Raw genomic sequence first — 17,211 nt, 5'->3', positions numbered from 1 at the left:
TCATCATTGTCCTGTCCCCTGGAGTCCGTTAACGCGCCTTGAATAACTGACCATTGACTGCTCCACCTGTATCACCAACTGCTGATTGGCAGTTTTCTTGTGTCCTGGAGTGATCTTAAAGGTCTTAAATGGAAAATTAGAAACAATCAGATTAAGGACAGCCGATGCTCATGATGAAGTCTCCACACAGGGGATACATTTCTCCTCTAGAGAGGGTTTTTTCTAATCCATTTTCCAAGCCATTTTCTTTCCCTTCTAAAAAATATTGACATATATACATTTGTTGACCTCAAACTATAGAAATCCAAACTGACATCAATCTAAGTTGCTTACGGTTGCGCTTGCTCTCCTCGTCGGCCTCATCCTCGTTGTCGGGGTCGATGTCTTCGGCCTGAGTGATCCAGTCCAAGTATCCCTTCAGATCCTCCTCCAGCTGCTGCTTCTCGCGCAGCTTCTGGAAGTCTCCGCGAGCTTTGGCCTTCTCTCGCTCCTTGGAAAACTCTCTGTGATGGCAAACGAGCACAAGAGAGCATGAAGGCACGCGAACAGGCGCTGCCCACACGAACGCACACACACAAGTGTATTCACAGCAAAGATCACCACACTGCCCACAGCCGTCCTAAACGCTCTCGAGGCGGAATTCTGCATATTTGCGACGCAGATTCGAGCATGTTTGTGTGGACCCCCGCCACTGGAGGGAGATGTACACCTTGGAACTGTAGCAGAACTATATTTAGAGCCAACATTATATTCGCTAGCCTTCAGTTGAGCATCACAATCATGCACAGAAGGAAATTTTAGGCAGAGAGAGGATTTCAAGAAATGTCCAAATACGCCGAATTACACTAAACAATGTACACTAAACAAACTGTACCCTCGTGACAAAAAGATCTTATCTCGATGATAGAGTATATTTAATTCTGAGGAAATGATGCCACTCTAAAGCAGCTGACGGGACTGACAGTGCACGGACGCTGATTTGTTTTTGTAAAAACCTAATTGTCTTAATTTTTACTGGCCAGTCAAGCATTCAGAGTTAATTCTACTGTACTGTACTACACCCCCCCCCCCCCCCCCACCCCACTCTGTAGATCTGGGAAAGCGCTTAGTAGTGCAGTAGTGCAGAGGGAGTGAAGGGCGAGGAATAAGATTAATTTCTCTCTCAGGAGGATGGCTGGTTTGTGGATGGGAGGGAAAATGCTCTGCTTGCAGTTGCCGTGCAAAAGATCGTTTGACGGCATCAGAGGTCGGAGGGGAACATATAGCCGCTATAGGGTCTGAATGCAGGAGATCTTACTCTGGGTTACTCTGAAGCAGTTATTCCCAAGCTCCGCAGCAATGTTACTGACTTTCAAGCTAAAGCTTCTTCCCAAATAGCTACTAATCCCACAAAGGACTGCATACATGCTCTGCACACTGCAAACCACAAAAGCTGCTTCTTACCCACTCAGCACACCCAAAACAAGGTTTAACACGAAAAAGGAGCCCAGTATGATGAGGCTAACAAAATAAATCCACGGCGTTTCCCATCCGACTGCGTCGTTGACCTACAGGGGTCAAAAGTGGCAGGTTAACAGACAGACACATGCAGAGTAAGGAGGTGGAGGTGCTTACCCGCTCAACACACCCAAAACCAGATTCAACACGAAAAAGGAGCCGAAGATCACAAGACTGACAAAGTACACCCATGGAAGCTCAAAGCCCATAGCATCATTCATCTGGAGGAGCACACGTCACCACAGAGAGAGCACAGCAGAGGGAGGAGAAGAAGGAGAAAGAGGAAAACATACCGTTAAAGATCGAAATGTCGGGAAAAAAGAAGAGAAAAAAAATCTGGCTTCTATTTTATAGATGAACAATTGCAGAGAGACTGTAAATGTCTAGCTAGCATGAAATTGTGTTTCATCCAATCAATCAATCAATATCAGGGTGACAAGAGCTGCCTCAGGAACCCATCAGCAGCTTAATCATCACGTCAGTCGCATCACTCTATAGTGTCTGATCCGAGTACCCATTCCACTTTTGCCCAAAGATGCTGAACCAGGAAGGAGAGAGCAGAAGATGTAGCTCACCCAATACAGCACGTCGGTCCAGCCCTCCATGGTGATGCACTGAAACACTGTCAGCATGGCAAACAGAAAGTTGTCGAAGTTGGTGATACCACCATTGGGTCCTTGCCAGCCTTCTCGACACTCGCTGCCATTGATGGGGCACTGGCGCCCATGCCCTGAGATTGCACACGGAGCTGGTTCCTCCTCTGCTATTGAATCTATGGAGAGATCATCGTTCAAATAAACAATAGTTAAATAGTTAGGAGAGAACAAACCAGTGAGTCTTTTTAGGTTAGAAAGGGAATGAAAGAGGGGTTTACCTGAACCAGGAATGTAGCAGGTTGCGTGCATTTTACCGATGAAAAGCTCCAGGCCGATAATAGCATAGATGATTATGACAAATAAGACAAGCAGGGCGATGTGAAGTAGAGGGACCATGGCTTTAATGATGGAGTTCAACACCACCTGTAAACCTGCAGCGGGGAAAGGAAACATGTTGAAGGCAAATTCAAGCCAATTTGATGAATGTACACTGGATTTTATTCATTTGGATATACGAGCACGTGTGATGGGATGTAAATCTCTGCAGTACTTAAACGTGCAGTTGCACTACTCACTGGGTACTCCTGAGACCAGCCGCAGAGGTCGCAGCACACGGAAGGCTCGAAGGGCTTTAACATCGAAACCTCCCGGTTTCCCTCCGTGTCCGTGCATTGATGGAGGGCTACTTTCTCCGTTTCCCTTCTCCTCTTTGGTCAAAAACTCCAAGACAACACTGAAGAGTCTGTCGCAAGAGAAAGAGGAGGCTCACGGCTGGCTGTGTGGCGGAGGTGAAACAAGTTGATCTTTGGGTTCCAGCGTTACGCAGCGTTAGCATGATAGCATCTCCCTCCTGTCAACTCTGCCATCAGATTATGCTGCACATGTTCTTTAATGGTAAAAGACAGCAGCTTTTGACAGGTCATCACATGGTCTATCAAAGAGACACACCTTCTATGTCTTATATTTTTCTGATTAATGCTCTCACAAACTGACATTAAAAAAAAAAAAACCTGCCAAAGTGTCCCAGAAAATCTACCTAATAAATACAACATCAAATGTAACAAGAGGAACCACCTCCTTCATTATGACGGGCCGTAAGCCTCTCTTAAAGGTTTGCTTTTACTGGGAGCAGTAAAAAGAAAATACCTCCAAAACCTCTGTCGAGCAGAAACTGCTTCTGCTGATTTGTTTGTGATCTATAGATCAGAGAGTGTGGTTAAGATGCCTGTGAGGTAAAGATATACAGACTTTTCAGTCACACTGACGTGGACAGACAGTGATTTGACTTCAGATACTGGCAGCTTTATTCATGTGTTCAGCTTTGGGATTTAACAGCATCAGTCACTCTGGAGACCATCTTTGCATTTCCCATTTCTGTACACAGACTGAGATATGACCCACCTACCCACTGGACTGTGTGTGAGCGTGTGCTTGGGGGGGGGGCAGAGTAAAGAGAGAGGCTGAGATAAGGGCGAGGCGACGCGCGTGCAGGAGGCAGGAGCGAGGCGTGCGAGGCATTAGGTCTGAACTGATGATGAGGCATTAGACGGAGAAGATGAAGTACAGGAAAGAGCAGAGCAGGAGGGAAGAGCGTGAGTAGAAAGTCGGGGAGGGAGAGGAGATGAAGTATGGGGAGATGGTGACTCACTCCAGCGGTAGTAAAGCTCTGATGCATTCTGTCTTTTCTGGGTCAGATGCTGTGGGTGTTTGAGAGTCTCTATTAGCACTTGGCTGCGTGGAGCAGAGGCTTAAGCAACTTTAGCACAGACTAACCCTCTGACGTCCACCGCCACCGTGGAAACAGGCCCAAGTGCAAACCCAAGCCCCCACGCCGAAACACTTAATTAACAAATAATCGCCGGAGCTGCGACGGGCACATTTAGGCACGAAAATCCGTAAATTAGAGAAGTGGAACCGGAACTTACCCGATAACCACGATGACGAAATCGAGCATGTTCCAACCGTTTCGCACGTAGGCGTTCTGGTGCATCACCAAACCATAGGCGACAATCTTCAGAAAGGTCTCGATTGTGAAAATAATGAGGAAGGCATACTCAACTGTTTCCTGCAGGTGCACAAAAAAAGAGGGAAAACACAAATATTAGCATATAAATATTATTCGACCGCAGTTAGAACATGTCCAGGGCTGAACTGGACCCTGGCGACCTTCCGTCTGCGTCCAGGTTTACATGAACTGCAGTAAAATGTGTTTTTTGAAGTTTTTATTTTTACTGAGCAGAAAACACTCCAAGGAGCACCGTATGTTAGCCGTCATTAAAGCTGCCTGGAATCATGGATCCCTGTGATACATCATATTCCGCCTGTCTGGAGGACAAACAGACTCACAGGAACTACAAGTGTCCTTGACGACAGCGATGACGGTAATGATGATGCCTAGCCTGTATTTGCATGAATGAATGCCCGGGCTCTTATCTGATGACTTGGATTTGGACAGACTTGCAGACTGGAGATTCCGAATTGAATCGGAGCGACTGGAAGTGAGCGTGCTACACGTTCACTCCGCCACTGGTGAAGGGTCCTGCAGATGGGAGCTAGAGAGATTCATCCTGTCCCGATGGCATTGCCATGCCACTGTCCACAAACGCAGCATAAAGGCTGGGATTCATGATGTCTGTCCACCGTGATTCAACACACACATGGCCTAATGGCTTCCTAAAACACAATCCTGGCACGCACACAGGGTTTATTATGAGGTGTTCAGCCTGAGGGAGGCCTTAATCCTTTACTCTGTGTTCTCTGAAGACACCATGAAGGGCTCGTTTTCCCAACAGTTTACTGGCGATTGTGAGAAGCACTTAACCCACAATGGGAGACATGGGCGTCTTTGTTACTGGAGTAAAAGGTTGAGTAAAGCTTAAGGCTGCTGCCTGTATCAGAGAGCAAACTCAGGAGAGAGAGGAGAGAAAACGACCCAGCAAAGTCGCCAGCAGAGCATGAGCACAAAGTGACAAAAGGAGCCCATTAAGGGTCTTTTTAAAACCCTGCGTGTGTCTTTTCAGCTCTGGAGAAGTAAAAGAACTGTTTTTCATGGATTTTGTTTTTTGAGGTTTCTTCATATTTGGTTAGCGGCTGTAATCATATCAGGGGTCAGGAAATACATGTATGATGCCGTGTGTTATCCTTTATTCATTTTTTTATATTTAAGAGTTCAGCACCAAGTGAGGCCGACATGCAGTATAAACTGCTGTTAAAATGCATGCATTGTACTGGAAACATGCCGTGCACGCTAAGTCTCTGTGCAGCACAACTAAACTGAGATGAGTCATCTGCAAAGGTATCTCTCTTTCTCCGTTCTTCTATCTCTCCCTCCGCTCTTCCAGGCCATCATGGAGTAAATGTATTGCATAAATAAAGCAAAGAATTACAGTTTCATAACGCCCTTAATGCTTTCTTACGGAAGGTTATTCAATTTCCCTGAAATATCTAAACTGCACAGAGCTGAGAGTACGTGATAAACATACCCAAAAAACAAAATAAAATTCTAAATTGAGAGTGCATTTTGAGAAAACGACAAAATACTGTACAGGATAGAAAGAAAACTGTTCTCGTCCAACAAATATCAAATTTAAGAAGATGAAATCTTTAAATCTACTGTAATTTATATATGTTTTTTGTGTCAACTGTTATTACTGTGTTAATATGGCACACGTGCATGTGTGAAAAGTCATGAATGTGCATGTGGCGATGAGCCCACAGACACATGAGTCAGGATGACTTTGTGTATGTTTTCTATCCGTGTGTGACGCCAGTGTTTACGAGCGGCGCAAACCAAAACAGACCGTGAGCGCTGACAACGGCCAACGAATGACTGTAAACCTGCTAATTCATGAGTCACTTCAGAGCTGAGATGTTCTAAGATGTTGTGCTCACATTTCTGCATGGGAGCAGCCATTTCTTCTCCGTTCCCTCTTCCTCCCCCCAACTCCTTCTTTGCCCGTCTGTATGGACCTGTCACTGTCACCCAGCCCAGCCAGGACGGCAGCATCCATGTTTAGTCATCCCGCCTCCTACAGGTTTGCACAGGTCACCAGAGGCTTCGCTACAAGCAGAGACCTGCACAGGCATCCTGCCTGTTCCCTCTGTATCTGCTGATCATGCCTACATTCATCACACGCTTGACATATGTGTTAAATGATCCATAGATAAAGAATTCCAATAATGCTAATGCAAAGTTCTTTTGTCTTTTATTTTAGCTGTAGTGGAATGCGTCGCTAAATGTGCCCATACATACGCTGGTATTCCATCGTTTTAACCAAGCCCGGGAGGCAGATTTTCAAAAGCTTGTGATTGAAAATGTAGCACATTTTAAAAAATGACTATTGTTACATTATATTATCATATATAAAACGCACATCTGAGGTAACTTTCCTTTGTGTATCTGACTCCACATAATTTGTGCTCTTTTTTTGTGCTTTGTACATTTAAACAGAGGCAATTGTGTGCGTGCATTTGTGTGTGCGTGTGTGTTAAGTGTGGGGGTGGGCAGCAGCTGAGTGAGGATGGAGATGTCGCTCTGCCAAGGAAAAGACCTCGAGCGGAGGTCATTTTAAGAATAACCACACAACCAAATAACTGCCTTCACAAGGCAAAGAAAATCCCACATTGGATCTTTGTTGCATAAGAATTGTGATGCAGATTTTCCCTCAAATTACTCCATCAGGATGGGAGAAGGCCAGCGAGGAGTCAAGAAGGATCAAGAAGGATGAGCAAAGACCAAACATATGGGTTTGTTCCGTGAATTAGTGTTGAGAGTATCCCAAAATGCCAAGAACAGTGTCTGTTTGTGACATTTGCTGCAACCTGTGGGCCATCAAGGCTCCGTATGTGTGGGGGCACTTAGTATCATTCATATCATGTCATTTCAGTTTGATATAGTTCAGAAGCTTGTGACCCATGTTTAGCCTTCAGAGAGCTTTGCATTTGCAGAGAGCTCCTAAGTTTGCCTCCCTTTGTGTGTGTGTGTGTGTGTGTGTTCTCTGCCTTTCTTACTCATTCTTCAAGCCTTACCTGTCTGATTAATTCAGTGTGGCAACAGGAAGTAATCACATAATTGTCATAATCAGATCAGACACGTTTACATGCGCCTCAGAAATGTGAAAATACAAAACCCTTCATTTACATGTTTCAGTCCATTTATCAGATTTCGTTCTTAATACATAAATATGTAGTGATACAAGGACATCCCATCGTGACTTGTTCAACATGGTGGTCTAAGCGTTAGCTGTGCTAATGGCCCTGCAGAACAGGCTACTCACGCCTGTTGTTCATCTCCATGTTTGTTGTCTTTTGTATTCTGCTCATGTTGTGAGTAGGTGCGCCCCCATTTGCTTTTTTCTTTACACAAGCACAGACGTAAGAGAACAAAATACATCAGATTAATGTGTAGACCTGCACAAAAACATCAGTGTACTGAAGAGAAATCTTGGGGTGTTAATGGGTTTTCTCATAGTCCGATTACTGATTTCATAAAGCATTGTGCATGATGCCATTTACACGATCCCTCGAATAATCCGATAACTCCACAAATTGGTTAATGATCAGGTTATCATGGCCATGTAAGCAGGCTGTTACCTGTGTCTAGGGAAAATGAAGTTCTATTACCCAGGAATGACAGGGTGGAGGGCGACTAGCGCATACCCACAAAGAAACAATGTTTAAAAATGTCATGGGGGGCAGTAAACGTGCCTCACTGACTCACAGCAAAACACTTCACGATGACAAAACACTTTTACTCCAACGATGCAAAGGAAGCAGAAAAAGAGATGAGATTGTGATCAACTCAAGAACTTGCAAATATGTTCGTACCTCACAAGATGTCAGATGGGAAATGTGCTGACGCATTAATCATTAATTCGCATCATCATTAATTCTGCTCTAAACACAACAACAGCATCTAGAAACCAATAAAAATGTGCATCCACATTAAGGTTGTCCTTTTTTTTAGGTTAAACATTGTGAAAATGTTCTAGATATTTTCCATTCATTGAAATTTAAACTATTTTCTTTTAAGCACGTTCAGTTGAGACGTCTCTGGCAGTAAAGGCAATTACAATAAATTAAAAGTTACATAAGTATGAATTAAACATGAATTAAACAGGAGCCTCGGTTTCATTTACTGTAATGTACCTTAATGTATGACTCACTGAGCGCTTCTCTCACAGCACACACACACACACACACACATGCAGAAATGCACACCCATGGTAACGAGCGGGGACAGTCCTGGTGTGATCTACAAATGAGCAGTTATGTTAAGTGACTAAACACATACCTCTACCATCATCTCTCTGGTAGTCCAGTCCAGACATTACTGCTTGTGCCAGCTTTAAATGCTCACTTCCTGACACAGACGAAGCCAAACGCTCTATCTGTTTAACGTTGGGACACAGGAGCAGCATTCACCACGTGGAAATAATGCTATCTTGGACCGTCCAGCCATGCACTCATATGCGTGCAGATGTTGGTTTGAACAAAGACTGTTTGCTTTCATGGCTCTGACAGCCTGTGACAGAAAACACGGTAAACTGGTGGATGCCTCTCGGTGGCTGGGTGTCAAACTGGCTGCGATCAGTCAAAAGCTGATCTTGGCTGTGAGTCGGCGTGGCTGCGTGTTGCTGAGTATTTACATCACAGCAACGGTGGTCCTGCTCATTTTGTGATAACGGGTTTGTGCATTTCATGCCCCCCCCTAAAGAAAAGGATGCAGTATTTATGCTTTTATGCAAAATGGTTTTCATTATGTAATTTGTTAAATATATCATTACTGTAAATTTAAGATTATTGATGCTTTATTAAAATGCAGGAATGTACCTTAGTTTTTAAAAAATTAAAATCTGTTGCCATTTCAAGATAAATGTCACACACACACACACACACACACACACACACACACACACACACACACACACACACACATGAATATAAAACATGCACAGTTCTCTGCAGCTGTGTCAGTCTTTACATGCGTGTGCCCTTTTGACTTTAGTGATACCGGGTGCAGAACACAGCATGATGGCTTACGCATAATGATATATTTGAATCATATTCACTTTGAAAAGGTCATTATTTTGCTCAACTGCCTACGGTAAAAGCTGCCCAGGGTGTTAAGTCTCACAGAGATAAGTCAGAAATGACCTTAAAGTAAAGGCAAGATGGCGAACGACTATTTATTAAGGTGAGTGAAAAATGTGTGTGTACACCGTGTGTATGTACAAAGATGTTTTATGACAGTACAGTGGGTAAAAAAAGATTATTAAAAGGAGAAATAAGCGATTAAAGAAATGGCCGAGTTGCGATATTTGTAAGCATAATAAGTCATTCTATTCACTTATGCCCCCTGGTGGTAGACACGTATAAATCTGTTGATATGTATTAAATCGTAGTGAGCAAGGTTTACTTTAAAAACAAAACAAAACAGTGGATTGGGGCATTTAAGCAAGACTGGCCATAAATGGGCAGATTTGTGCTATCATGACAGTGCAGCGGCTAACTTTCACTGGCGCTCTGGTCCGTAGACACCAGCAAATCCTTCAGCAGATCATTTCAGTATTTTGCGCCTCGATGTCATTGTATTTCAAACATGGCTGCTCTGTGTTATCAGACATCAGGCAGCACAACTCAGACTTCAGCCCTCAGTCTAACCCTGCAAAGCAGTGTGAAAAGACGGTCTTCGCTCCGGCCGCACAGGCTGGCCGCTACAGCAAAGCAAGCTCAGCACTTTCCTGGCCAGAGCTCCTCCTGCGATACAGCGTGTGATCTGTAGGCTAGCGGGAAGGAGTTGGTACACTGCCCCTAACACACTAACATCTGACGTTCAGCCTCAATAAAAGCAACAAGAAGCATCCTTCACCTTCAGGTATCTGATTTAGTGTCAATAATGCAGATTTGAATCAGTGCAAGACAAGGATCAGACAATCAAAGAAGAATCCATTATGCAGGGAGGTTTAGGCTTGAGAATGGAGAAAAAATGACTCTATTGTGAATAATACTGTATACAATCGATAGCACATTCTTCTGCTATTCTGACGGTGTTCGTGAGGCAGGAAGCTGCTTTAGTAGCACTACATCATCTGTTTCTGCTTTATTCTTAACGCTTGGATGCTCACATCTACAAATCTGGGGAGCGCTCTCAGCTTCATGCAAATAGAATTAAAATGTCAGCCAAACGGGTCCAAAACATAGAAATAATGAGACTCCAACAGATATGAAACTTCAGTGTTGCAAAGAGGTGCATCATCTTTTCATTTTATACGTCCCTCATATTCTGTGTGTGATCACATTATCTGTGTATTTAAACTATAGTGAACATGTAAAAACAAATTCTGATAATATCGGCACCTTTATTTAAAATAAAAGGCAACTATAAAATACCAGTGAACACCATCATACTTTGCCTATTTAAATAATGAATATGTGTCCCCTTGGTAGGATTACATATTGACTAGTTGGTTAAACATAATTTAAATGTTCATTTAGAGTAAATGTAAAAGTGAATACTTGTACATAATCATCTGGTTAGTTCTGTATTGGCTTCCATCATTAGTTCGGTGTAGAAAATGGCGTGATTCTACTGTAGCCTAATGTCTACTGGTCATTGCTCCTGAAGGTCAATATTTAACCTGATGGGAGGTCAATCCGTCACACCCAATATGTCAAGTGCAACACCTGCAAACACTCTTAATTCAACAATAATCTTCGAACTTCATCAGGTTTGAAGCAGAAAACACAGCCTATCAGCTCCACATGGCACATTTCAGAGGTACATTTACCTCCAGTTGGCAGTATTACTGTACTGTGTGGGCTGTAGTACTGTGCGAGACACTGTTGTGTCCTAGATGCTGTGTTTCCTCTCATGTCCCAACAGTAGATAAACAAACACCTTGAGGTCACCCTTCAGGAGGTCACACTGACGCTGTTCACTGTACCAGAGCTTGCTTGTCTCCTCAGCAGTGTGAAAAAAACAAGCTCCGGTTGAAGGCTGGTAACATTCTCACAGACGATGCTCTCAAAAGCCCTCAGACACCTGCAAACGGGCTGCACAAGCTGCTTTAGAATCACTAAACAAGCGGTAATTTCTGCCCGCTTTTGGATGCTTTGTCTGGGTTATAGAAGAGGCACTCGTCCTCAGCTGTGCCACTGTGTTCTCAGCACTACATTACCCATAATTCATCAGGCAGGCATACATGCACAAGATGCACAGAGTGGTGCAATGACGGGAACGTCTAAAAATAGAAAGCTGAGTAAAACCTCTGTATATGATAAAGCAGCAGAGAATATTTGCCAAAGTGTGTCTGCGTAGGCACGGAGGAATCTGCATGATAAAGCAGCGAGAAGACAAAAGCTGCCCACAATCTCATTATTACCGCACAAAGACAGATGTGAATCTGCACGTACGGTGTATTTAACAGTGCTAACAGGAGGAACAAATGAGAAACAAAGCAGTCGACTCACCAGGTCATGGTTTATGGAGTTGGAATCATCTTCGGGGAAAGGGACGTAGACAGCTAAGGCCATACAGTTGGCAAAAATAGCAATTAATATAAATATATCAAATGGCCTGGAGAGAAAAAGGTTAAGGAAAATGGAAAAGGGAACAAAGGAAATCTAGAAAAAATAGAATTGAATCCTTATTAATATTATGATTTCACTATCTCACATGAGCCTTGTGATCAGTTATTGGTGACTTCTGACACCGCTGAGTCACATCCTTAAGGCGACGATGCATAGCCCCAGAAATATGCTACATTAAAGTGACCATTTCACTTCGAAAACCCTCGATATCCAACATTTCTGATAAAAGGATACTTCCACTCCACCAGGCTGATGCAGGCCCTGCGTATGGGGTTGTTGAGGTTGAGGCAGAACAGAGCCCGTGGAGGCCTGTTGTTGGCGTTACTGCCCTGTTTCTTACTTTTGGCATACTGCTGCCGCTTCTTCTGTGCCAGCGCTCCTACTGGGATGGTGGTGGACGCCTGGGCAGGCAGGGTCGGAGGAGCGGGCGGCGGCGCGGGGGCGCGGGCTGGAGCAGGAGCGGGAGCTGGGGTGGAGGATGGAGGGGCCTCTGGGGCCGCGGGGGCGGGGTCTGGGGTAAGCCCGTTGGCGCTCATGGTGCGGGTGTGGCTCCGTGATGGGCATCCAGCAGCATGGATCTGCCAGGGTAGACAGGAAGGCTAAAGAAGGACAGAGCAGTCTGACCAATGGGGTGGCACGTCACCAGGCGGAGCGACTCTGGTGCTGCTGGCATAATTTGCCTCTGCGTTGGAAGAAAAGGTGACAGGAAATGACATCAGCACAAGGAACGACTCAAATCATCGAGACACATGACCTCGCAGAGGAGAATATGGATGCTTCAAACTAGCAGCATGCATGAAAACCTGAAGCCACGACGCACGTGTATGTGTACGTTTAGTGCATGTGGGGACCTCAGAGCACATCTGCTGCACACGAGGGGGCTTTTCTCTTCGAATAAGCGAATTGATTCCTCTTATAACGCAACAAGATTACACATTTAAACTGCAGCAGACATCAGGATTCAAAAATTTGCCAGCTCGGGCCAAAATACTAAGTTTCTTTCTTCAAACGTGCAAATAAAATGACAGGAGGAGAGATAAGACAAAAACAGAGAGCGTGTGCAGTATAATAATTATTCAACCAAAAACTGAGACCCTTCACATTGAATCGACTCCCAAGTTGCCATCAAGAGTCTTTGTTTGGAGCCAAAACTGACATTCAAACTGAATGCTCCTAATCTCACACACGCACGCACACACGTGTAAATTTAAAGCTGCCACTCTGTGACATCACATGGCTCCATCAGTGAGTCCTTGAACTGCTGAGCAGGCCCAGAGGAAGAAACACAAAAGGTCACATTGCAGCGATGCTCCAAGAATGAATCTCCACAGCAGCAGAGAGAAGGATCAGCTCCTGCGCTGCAACAGTGGACATCTGACAGAACCAGGCTCCGGCTGCTCAGCCTTTGTGCTTCCACACTGCTTCATTGCAGTCGCGCTCAATATGGGAACAATGCGTATTAAACACGATTTCAAAAAAAAGAAAAGAATTGTCACTGGTGCATCGACCGCGTCGACCGGGCACGAGATGACAACGAACGCTGGCATTTCCAGCACGTCGTGGCAAAATAACCACCACCACCCGTTTCCACATTTCTCCTTGGACCCCACCGAGGTGGAACACCACCCCCATCTCCCCCACCTGACAGGCTGACTCCGGGCGCTCAGGATGGAAACTGAGCAACACCGAGCGGCTCAGCTGATCCCGGCTGCTCAGCACAAACAGCTGGCAAAGATAATTCAACACATCTCCACCGACCACCCTTGGAGCTAATCTGGAGCGCACCGGGGCTGTCAGCCCTCATCTCGGCGCCCCAGTAAAATGAGCAAACTGGGCTCTTCTGTACATGACACGAAGATAAATCTCTGAAAATATGACAGCGACGACTGTAAAGTGGCCATCAAACCCCGGCGATCGTGGAGGGAGAACGCACCATTGCTGCCTGCATGCGGGGAAAAGGCAGCCATGCTAAGAGGCTAACTTCAGTTTTTGAGGGACCGAACGCGGACCGGGCGCTACCTTTTCCAAAGACCTCCGAATTCAGATCCGGTCGTCACCGCTCGCTAACACGGTTCCGAGGGTTCGAGAAAAACACTGGTCCCGTCCCAAAAAATCATCAGCTCCGGTCGCGGCGGAGACGCGCAGAGCCCAGTGAATTAATCAAGCTGTTCCATGGTGAGAGCAGAGGGCTGGAGACGGGAGAGTGCGCACCAGACAACAGAGCATCATCGTCCGCTGCCTGCTTATCGTCACGGTGCCAGTAAACAGTGGAATGAGAGCACATCAGAGACGGCGCTCTCCTCCTCCTCCTCCTCTTCTTCTTCCTCCTCCTCCTCCTCCTTATGATGCTCCAAAATCTCCCGCACTGTGATCGCGTCAGATTGGTGCCAGGGTGGAGTGTGTGTTGTCGGGGTTACCTGCTCCTGGCTGGTCAGGAGGAGCTGTCGGTGATTTGAGCCTTTGAGTAATGTAATAACTGTTGTTAACCCCCTGACCCCTGCTTTTATCATTAAATCAGTCGCTGAGGCACAGCTATGAGATCCAATCATTTCTTTAAACACTCTACACTTTATTCATTAAGCACATTTTGGAATTAAAAGCTTTCCAGCGTGCTGCGCAAAGTATTTGAATAGAACCTAAAATAATTTACTTGAAATAAATATATTCTCATTAAAAAAAAAACACTATCTTCAGATTACACAACACTAGAGGGTTAAAACCAAACCCTGAAGCCTGTTTAAGACCTTAAAGACCTCAACGGGGTTTTTTAACAGGTCTGAACTGGGTTCCAAGCCATTCAAAAACAGAATAAAATCTTAAAATGAGTCCCAAGATAACAGAAAGCTGGTGAGAGGAGGCTGATCTGATCTTCTTTGTGAGCTCTTCGTAAACACATTTGTGCCATTTAAGCCATGTTAGATAAATGGTTAAAATATTAAAAAGAGAGTTAAACTCGGAGCTCAGTCTTTACATCCCTCCATGAGTGAAACGATATGGCGTCCTTCTCCAATCTACCTGTAGTTGAACTACATTTCCCATCTGCCTTCAGTGCTCATGACCGGAGAGTAAATCTACACCGCCTGTGGTCACACATCTCTCTTGTTACAGCTGTTCCATGGGAGTTCACACATTCTGGAATATTCCAGATATGAATACAAACATATTTTATCAAGTACGAGCCTGAAAGGACTGAAGTGTCTGTAAAATCCTACCTTGGTGGTAGCGTCAAGTATAAAGTGTACTTGTTATTGGAAAGACATTCCTCTATCACATTTATGCCATTATTTTTCTTTATTATACCTTGGCCACGTGACAGCGTTGACCCCAAGAAGACCATTTAAAGGCATCCTGCCCGTTAAACTTTAACGTAGCTCATCTGATCCACCACTGATTAAAAGTCATCCTACCTGCTGAGCACGAGCACCTGAGCCAAGGTCCTTCTTTGACAAAGACGAGGAGCGGAGAAAGACTCCTCTCCTTCACAGGGTGGCTGGTTAGTGGTTGGATTAATGCTGCTGTCAGCCACAGGCGGGGAGCGACAGATCGAGGAGGCCAGGGCCAGGATCAGCATATCGGTTTACCCGTCTACTATAGATAATGGTTTCTTGAACTGTCTTGAATTATTCACCTGCGTGTGTGTGTGTGTGTGTGTGTGTGTGTGTGTGTGTGTGTGGGAGGTGGGGACAGCCTGGTCCAGCTAAACCAAGCAAAGCTAAGCTAAGCTACTAATGGGTCTTTTCCCACTTTAATCCATGTTTTAACATTCTGCTTGTTCTTAACCTATTTGATATTTTATAAACCATAGAAAATATATTTGTATCGCCGTCTTTGTCCAACTGAACCCACATGTCCCTCTGTTTCACTTGCTTTAACATATGCCTGACCTTAATTATCATTAACCTTAAAATAAAAGTCTTAACGGCCCTCATAATCGTGATGACCAGCCAAAATGTAATTATTTCCAAAAAGTGTCCTCATTTTGCCAGTGAAACATGTTTCCTGGTCCTCAGTATGTGGCGTGCAAGAACTCACACGCGTCCCCATGCGCACACTCGCACATTCTCAGGCTGGAGACCCTGATAAAGAGCAAAGCAGTTAATTTAACTGAAAATAGAGTAAAGACCGAGGGTAGAAAGGTCCCTGGGGAACAATGAAGCCATTTGGCTCAGTACAGCGAGCCTGCCTCCACCTCTGATTTCATCTGCTTCTCTACTCTCTGTGTCACCGAAATCTCCCAGCATGCAACCTCTTTGAAACTGAGTCATTTAATATTCAAATGCATGATTTCCCTGCAGTTTTTCTTTTTCCAACATCCCTCTTAAGATATAATATTTACACAACGTATCAACATATCTGTAATGTATTTGGATGTTGTCCTTAACAAATTTGACAGGGTCATTATTGATTAAATAGAAAGGTTATGCCTTAACGGAATAAAACCGCCATACAACTGTGAATATTAGCATATGCAAATATGTTTCATTGGCTTGACTTGGCATTAAAAAAAAAAACCCTGGTTAGAATGCAGTGATGCAGAAGCACTGATGCAACAATCACAGCTTTTGCATGTTTATGAGAGCTGTGTGCATGTTTGCGTGTGTGCATATATGATCATGTGTGCATACAGGCATGTGTGTGTGTGTGTGTGTGTGTGTGTGTGTGTGTGTGTGTGTGTGTGTGTGTGTTGGCGGAGCTGCTTGAAGGAGAGCAGTAGTGATGGAGGCTGAGAGCCCTGCAGCGCAGCTGTTCTCCCAGTGCATCGTCAACTTCACTGCTGAGCCCTCAACACATGCTCAGCCTGAACTGCACAATCTTTTCCTCTCCCTGAATCTTTTCCTCTCTTCTGCTATTCACTCTCTCCGCTCGCAGAGAGTTCTTCATCCGAATCTTCCCGACACTTGTCTTTACAGGATTTTGCGTCAGGTTTTTGTCGCCTGTTTCATCTTAGTGGAGATTCTCCCCACCGGTGAGGGCTCAGCTGAGCATATGTAGGACTGGATGCTCTTTTTTCCCAAAGCAGAAATCAAAAATGAAATGGTGGAGCCTGAAGGTGATAGACAGGTCTAATACAGATGGAGAAACATCATGTCATGATGACTGTGGAGCCATAAATACGCTGTGACATTAAAGCAGATTTATTGCATGTGCGTGAGATTCATCGGATGTCTTTATTGTCTACATTTTTGTTTATGTGAACTCCACGTTGTGTTGCACATATTGCCAGTGTTATATTAAGGCACTGTTGCAAAAAAAGTGTTGCTTTGCCTCTTATTTTCTACCAGAGAGATTAAAAATAGAAACGTCCATGCTCTCTGAATGTACTTTCCCTCCAGGAAGTGTGCAGTTGTGGGTGTCTGCCATTGGCTGCACACCATCACATGGGCATCTGCTTCCCAGGCTGCCATTGGCTGGCACCTGTGGGGGCTCTGTGAGGAAAAGCTTTTCTGACAGGACCCAGGAGCCCAAAGGAGCCGCTGGAAACCGGGAGAAGGACAATGTCGGTGGAACCAGGAGAGCGGTAGTGGTG

At 44.8% G+C, this 17,211-nt stretch overlaps 1 protein-coding gene across 5 annotated transcripts in view; it reads right to left on the bottom strand.

Annotated features, from left to right (window-relative positions):
- The window catches only part of cacna1da (calcium channel, voltage-dependent, L type, alpha 1D subunit, a), a 38,371-nt gene extending 24,243 nt beyond the window's left edge, over positions 1-14,128 (bottom strand). For 4 of the 5 annotated variants that reach the window (XM_057029891.1, XM_057029892.1, XM_057029894.1 and 1 more), the window contains exons 1-9: positions 13,704-14,127; positions 11,919-12,366; positions 11,565-11,670; positions 4,019-4,158; positions 2,669-2,835; positions 2,372-2,524; positions 2,073-2,269; positions 1,615-1,718; positions 334-503 (exon numbers count right to left, since the gene is read on the bottom strand). In XM_057029891.1, the coding sequence (XP_056885871.1) occupies positions 334-503; positions 1,615-1,718; positions 2,073-2,269; positions 2,372-2,524; positions 2,669-2,835; positions 4,019-4,158; positions 11,565-11,670; positions 11,919-12,220 (1,339 nt within the window). In that variant the 5' untranslated portion in view covers positions 12,221-12,366; positions 13,704-14,127. Of the gene's footprint in view, positions 1-333; positions 504-1,614; positions 1,719-2,072; positions 2,270-2,371; positions 2,525-2,668; positions 2,836-4,018; positions 4,159-11,564; positions 11,671-11,918; positions 12,367-13,703 lie in introns of all 5 variants that reach the window. The other variant, XM_057029890.1, reaches the window with a different exon arrangement.
- Between the last annotated feature and the right edge of the window lie 3,083 nt (positions 14,129-17,211).

The sequence above is a fragment of the Takifugu flavidus genome, chromosome 4 (genome assembly GCF_003711565.1).
Source record: "Takifugu flavidus isolate HTHZ2018 chromosome 4, ASM371156v2, whole genome shotgun sequence".
Classification (NCBI taxonomy): Eukaryota; Metazoa; Chordata; class Actinopteri; order Tetraodontiformes; family Tetraodontidae; genus Takifugu; species Takifugu flavidus.
This window is presented reverse-complemented; position numbering and strand designations above follow the sequence as displayed.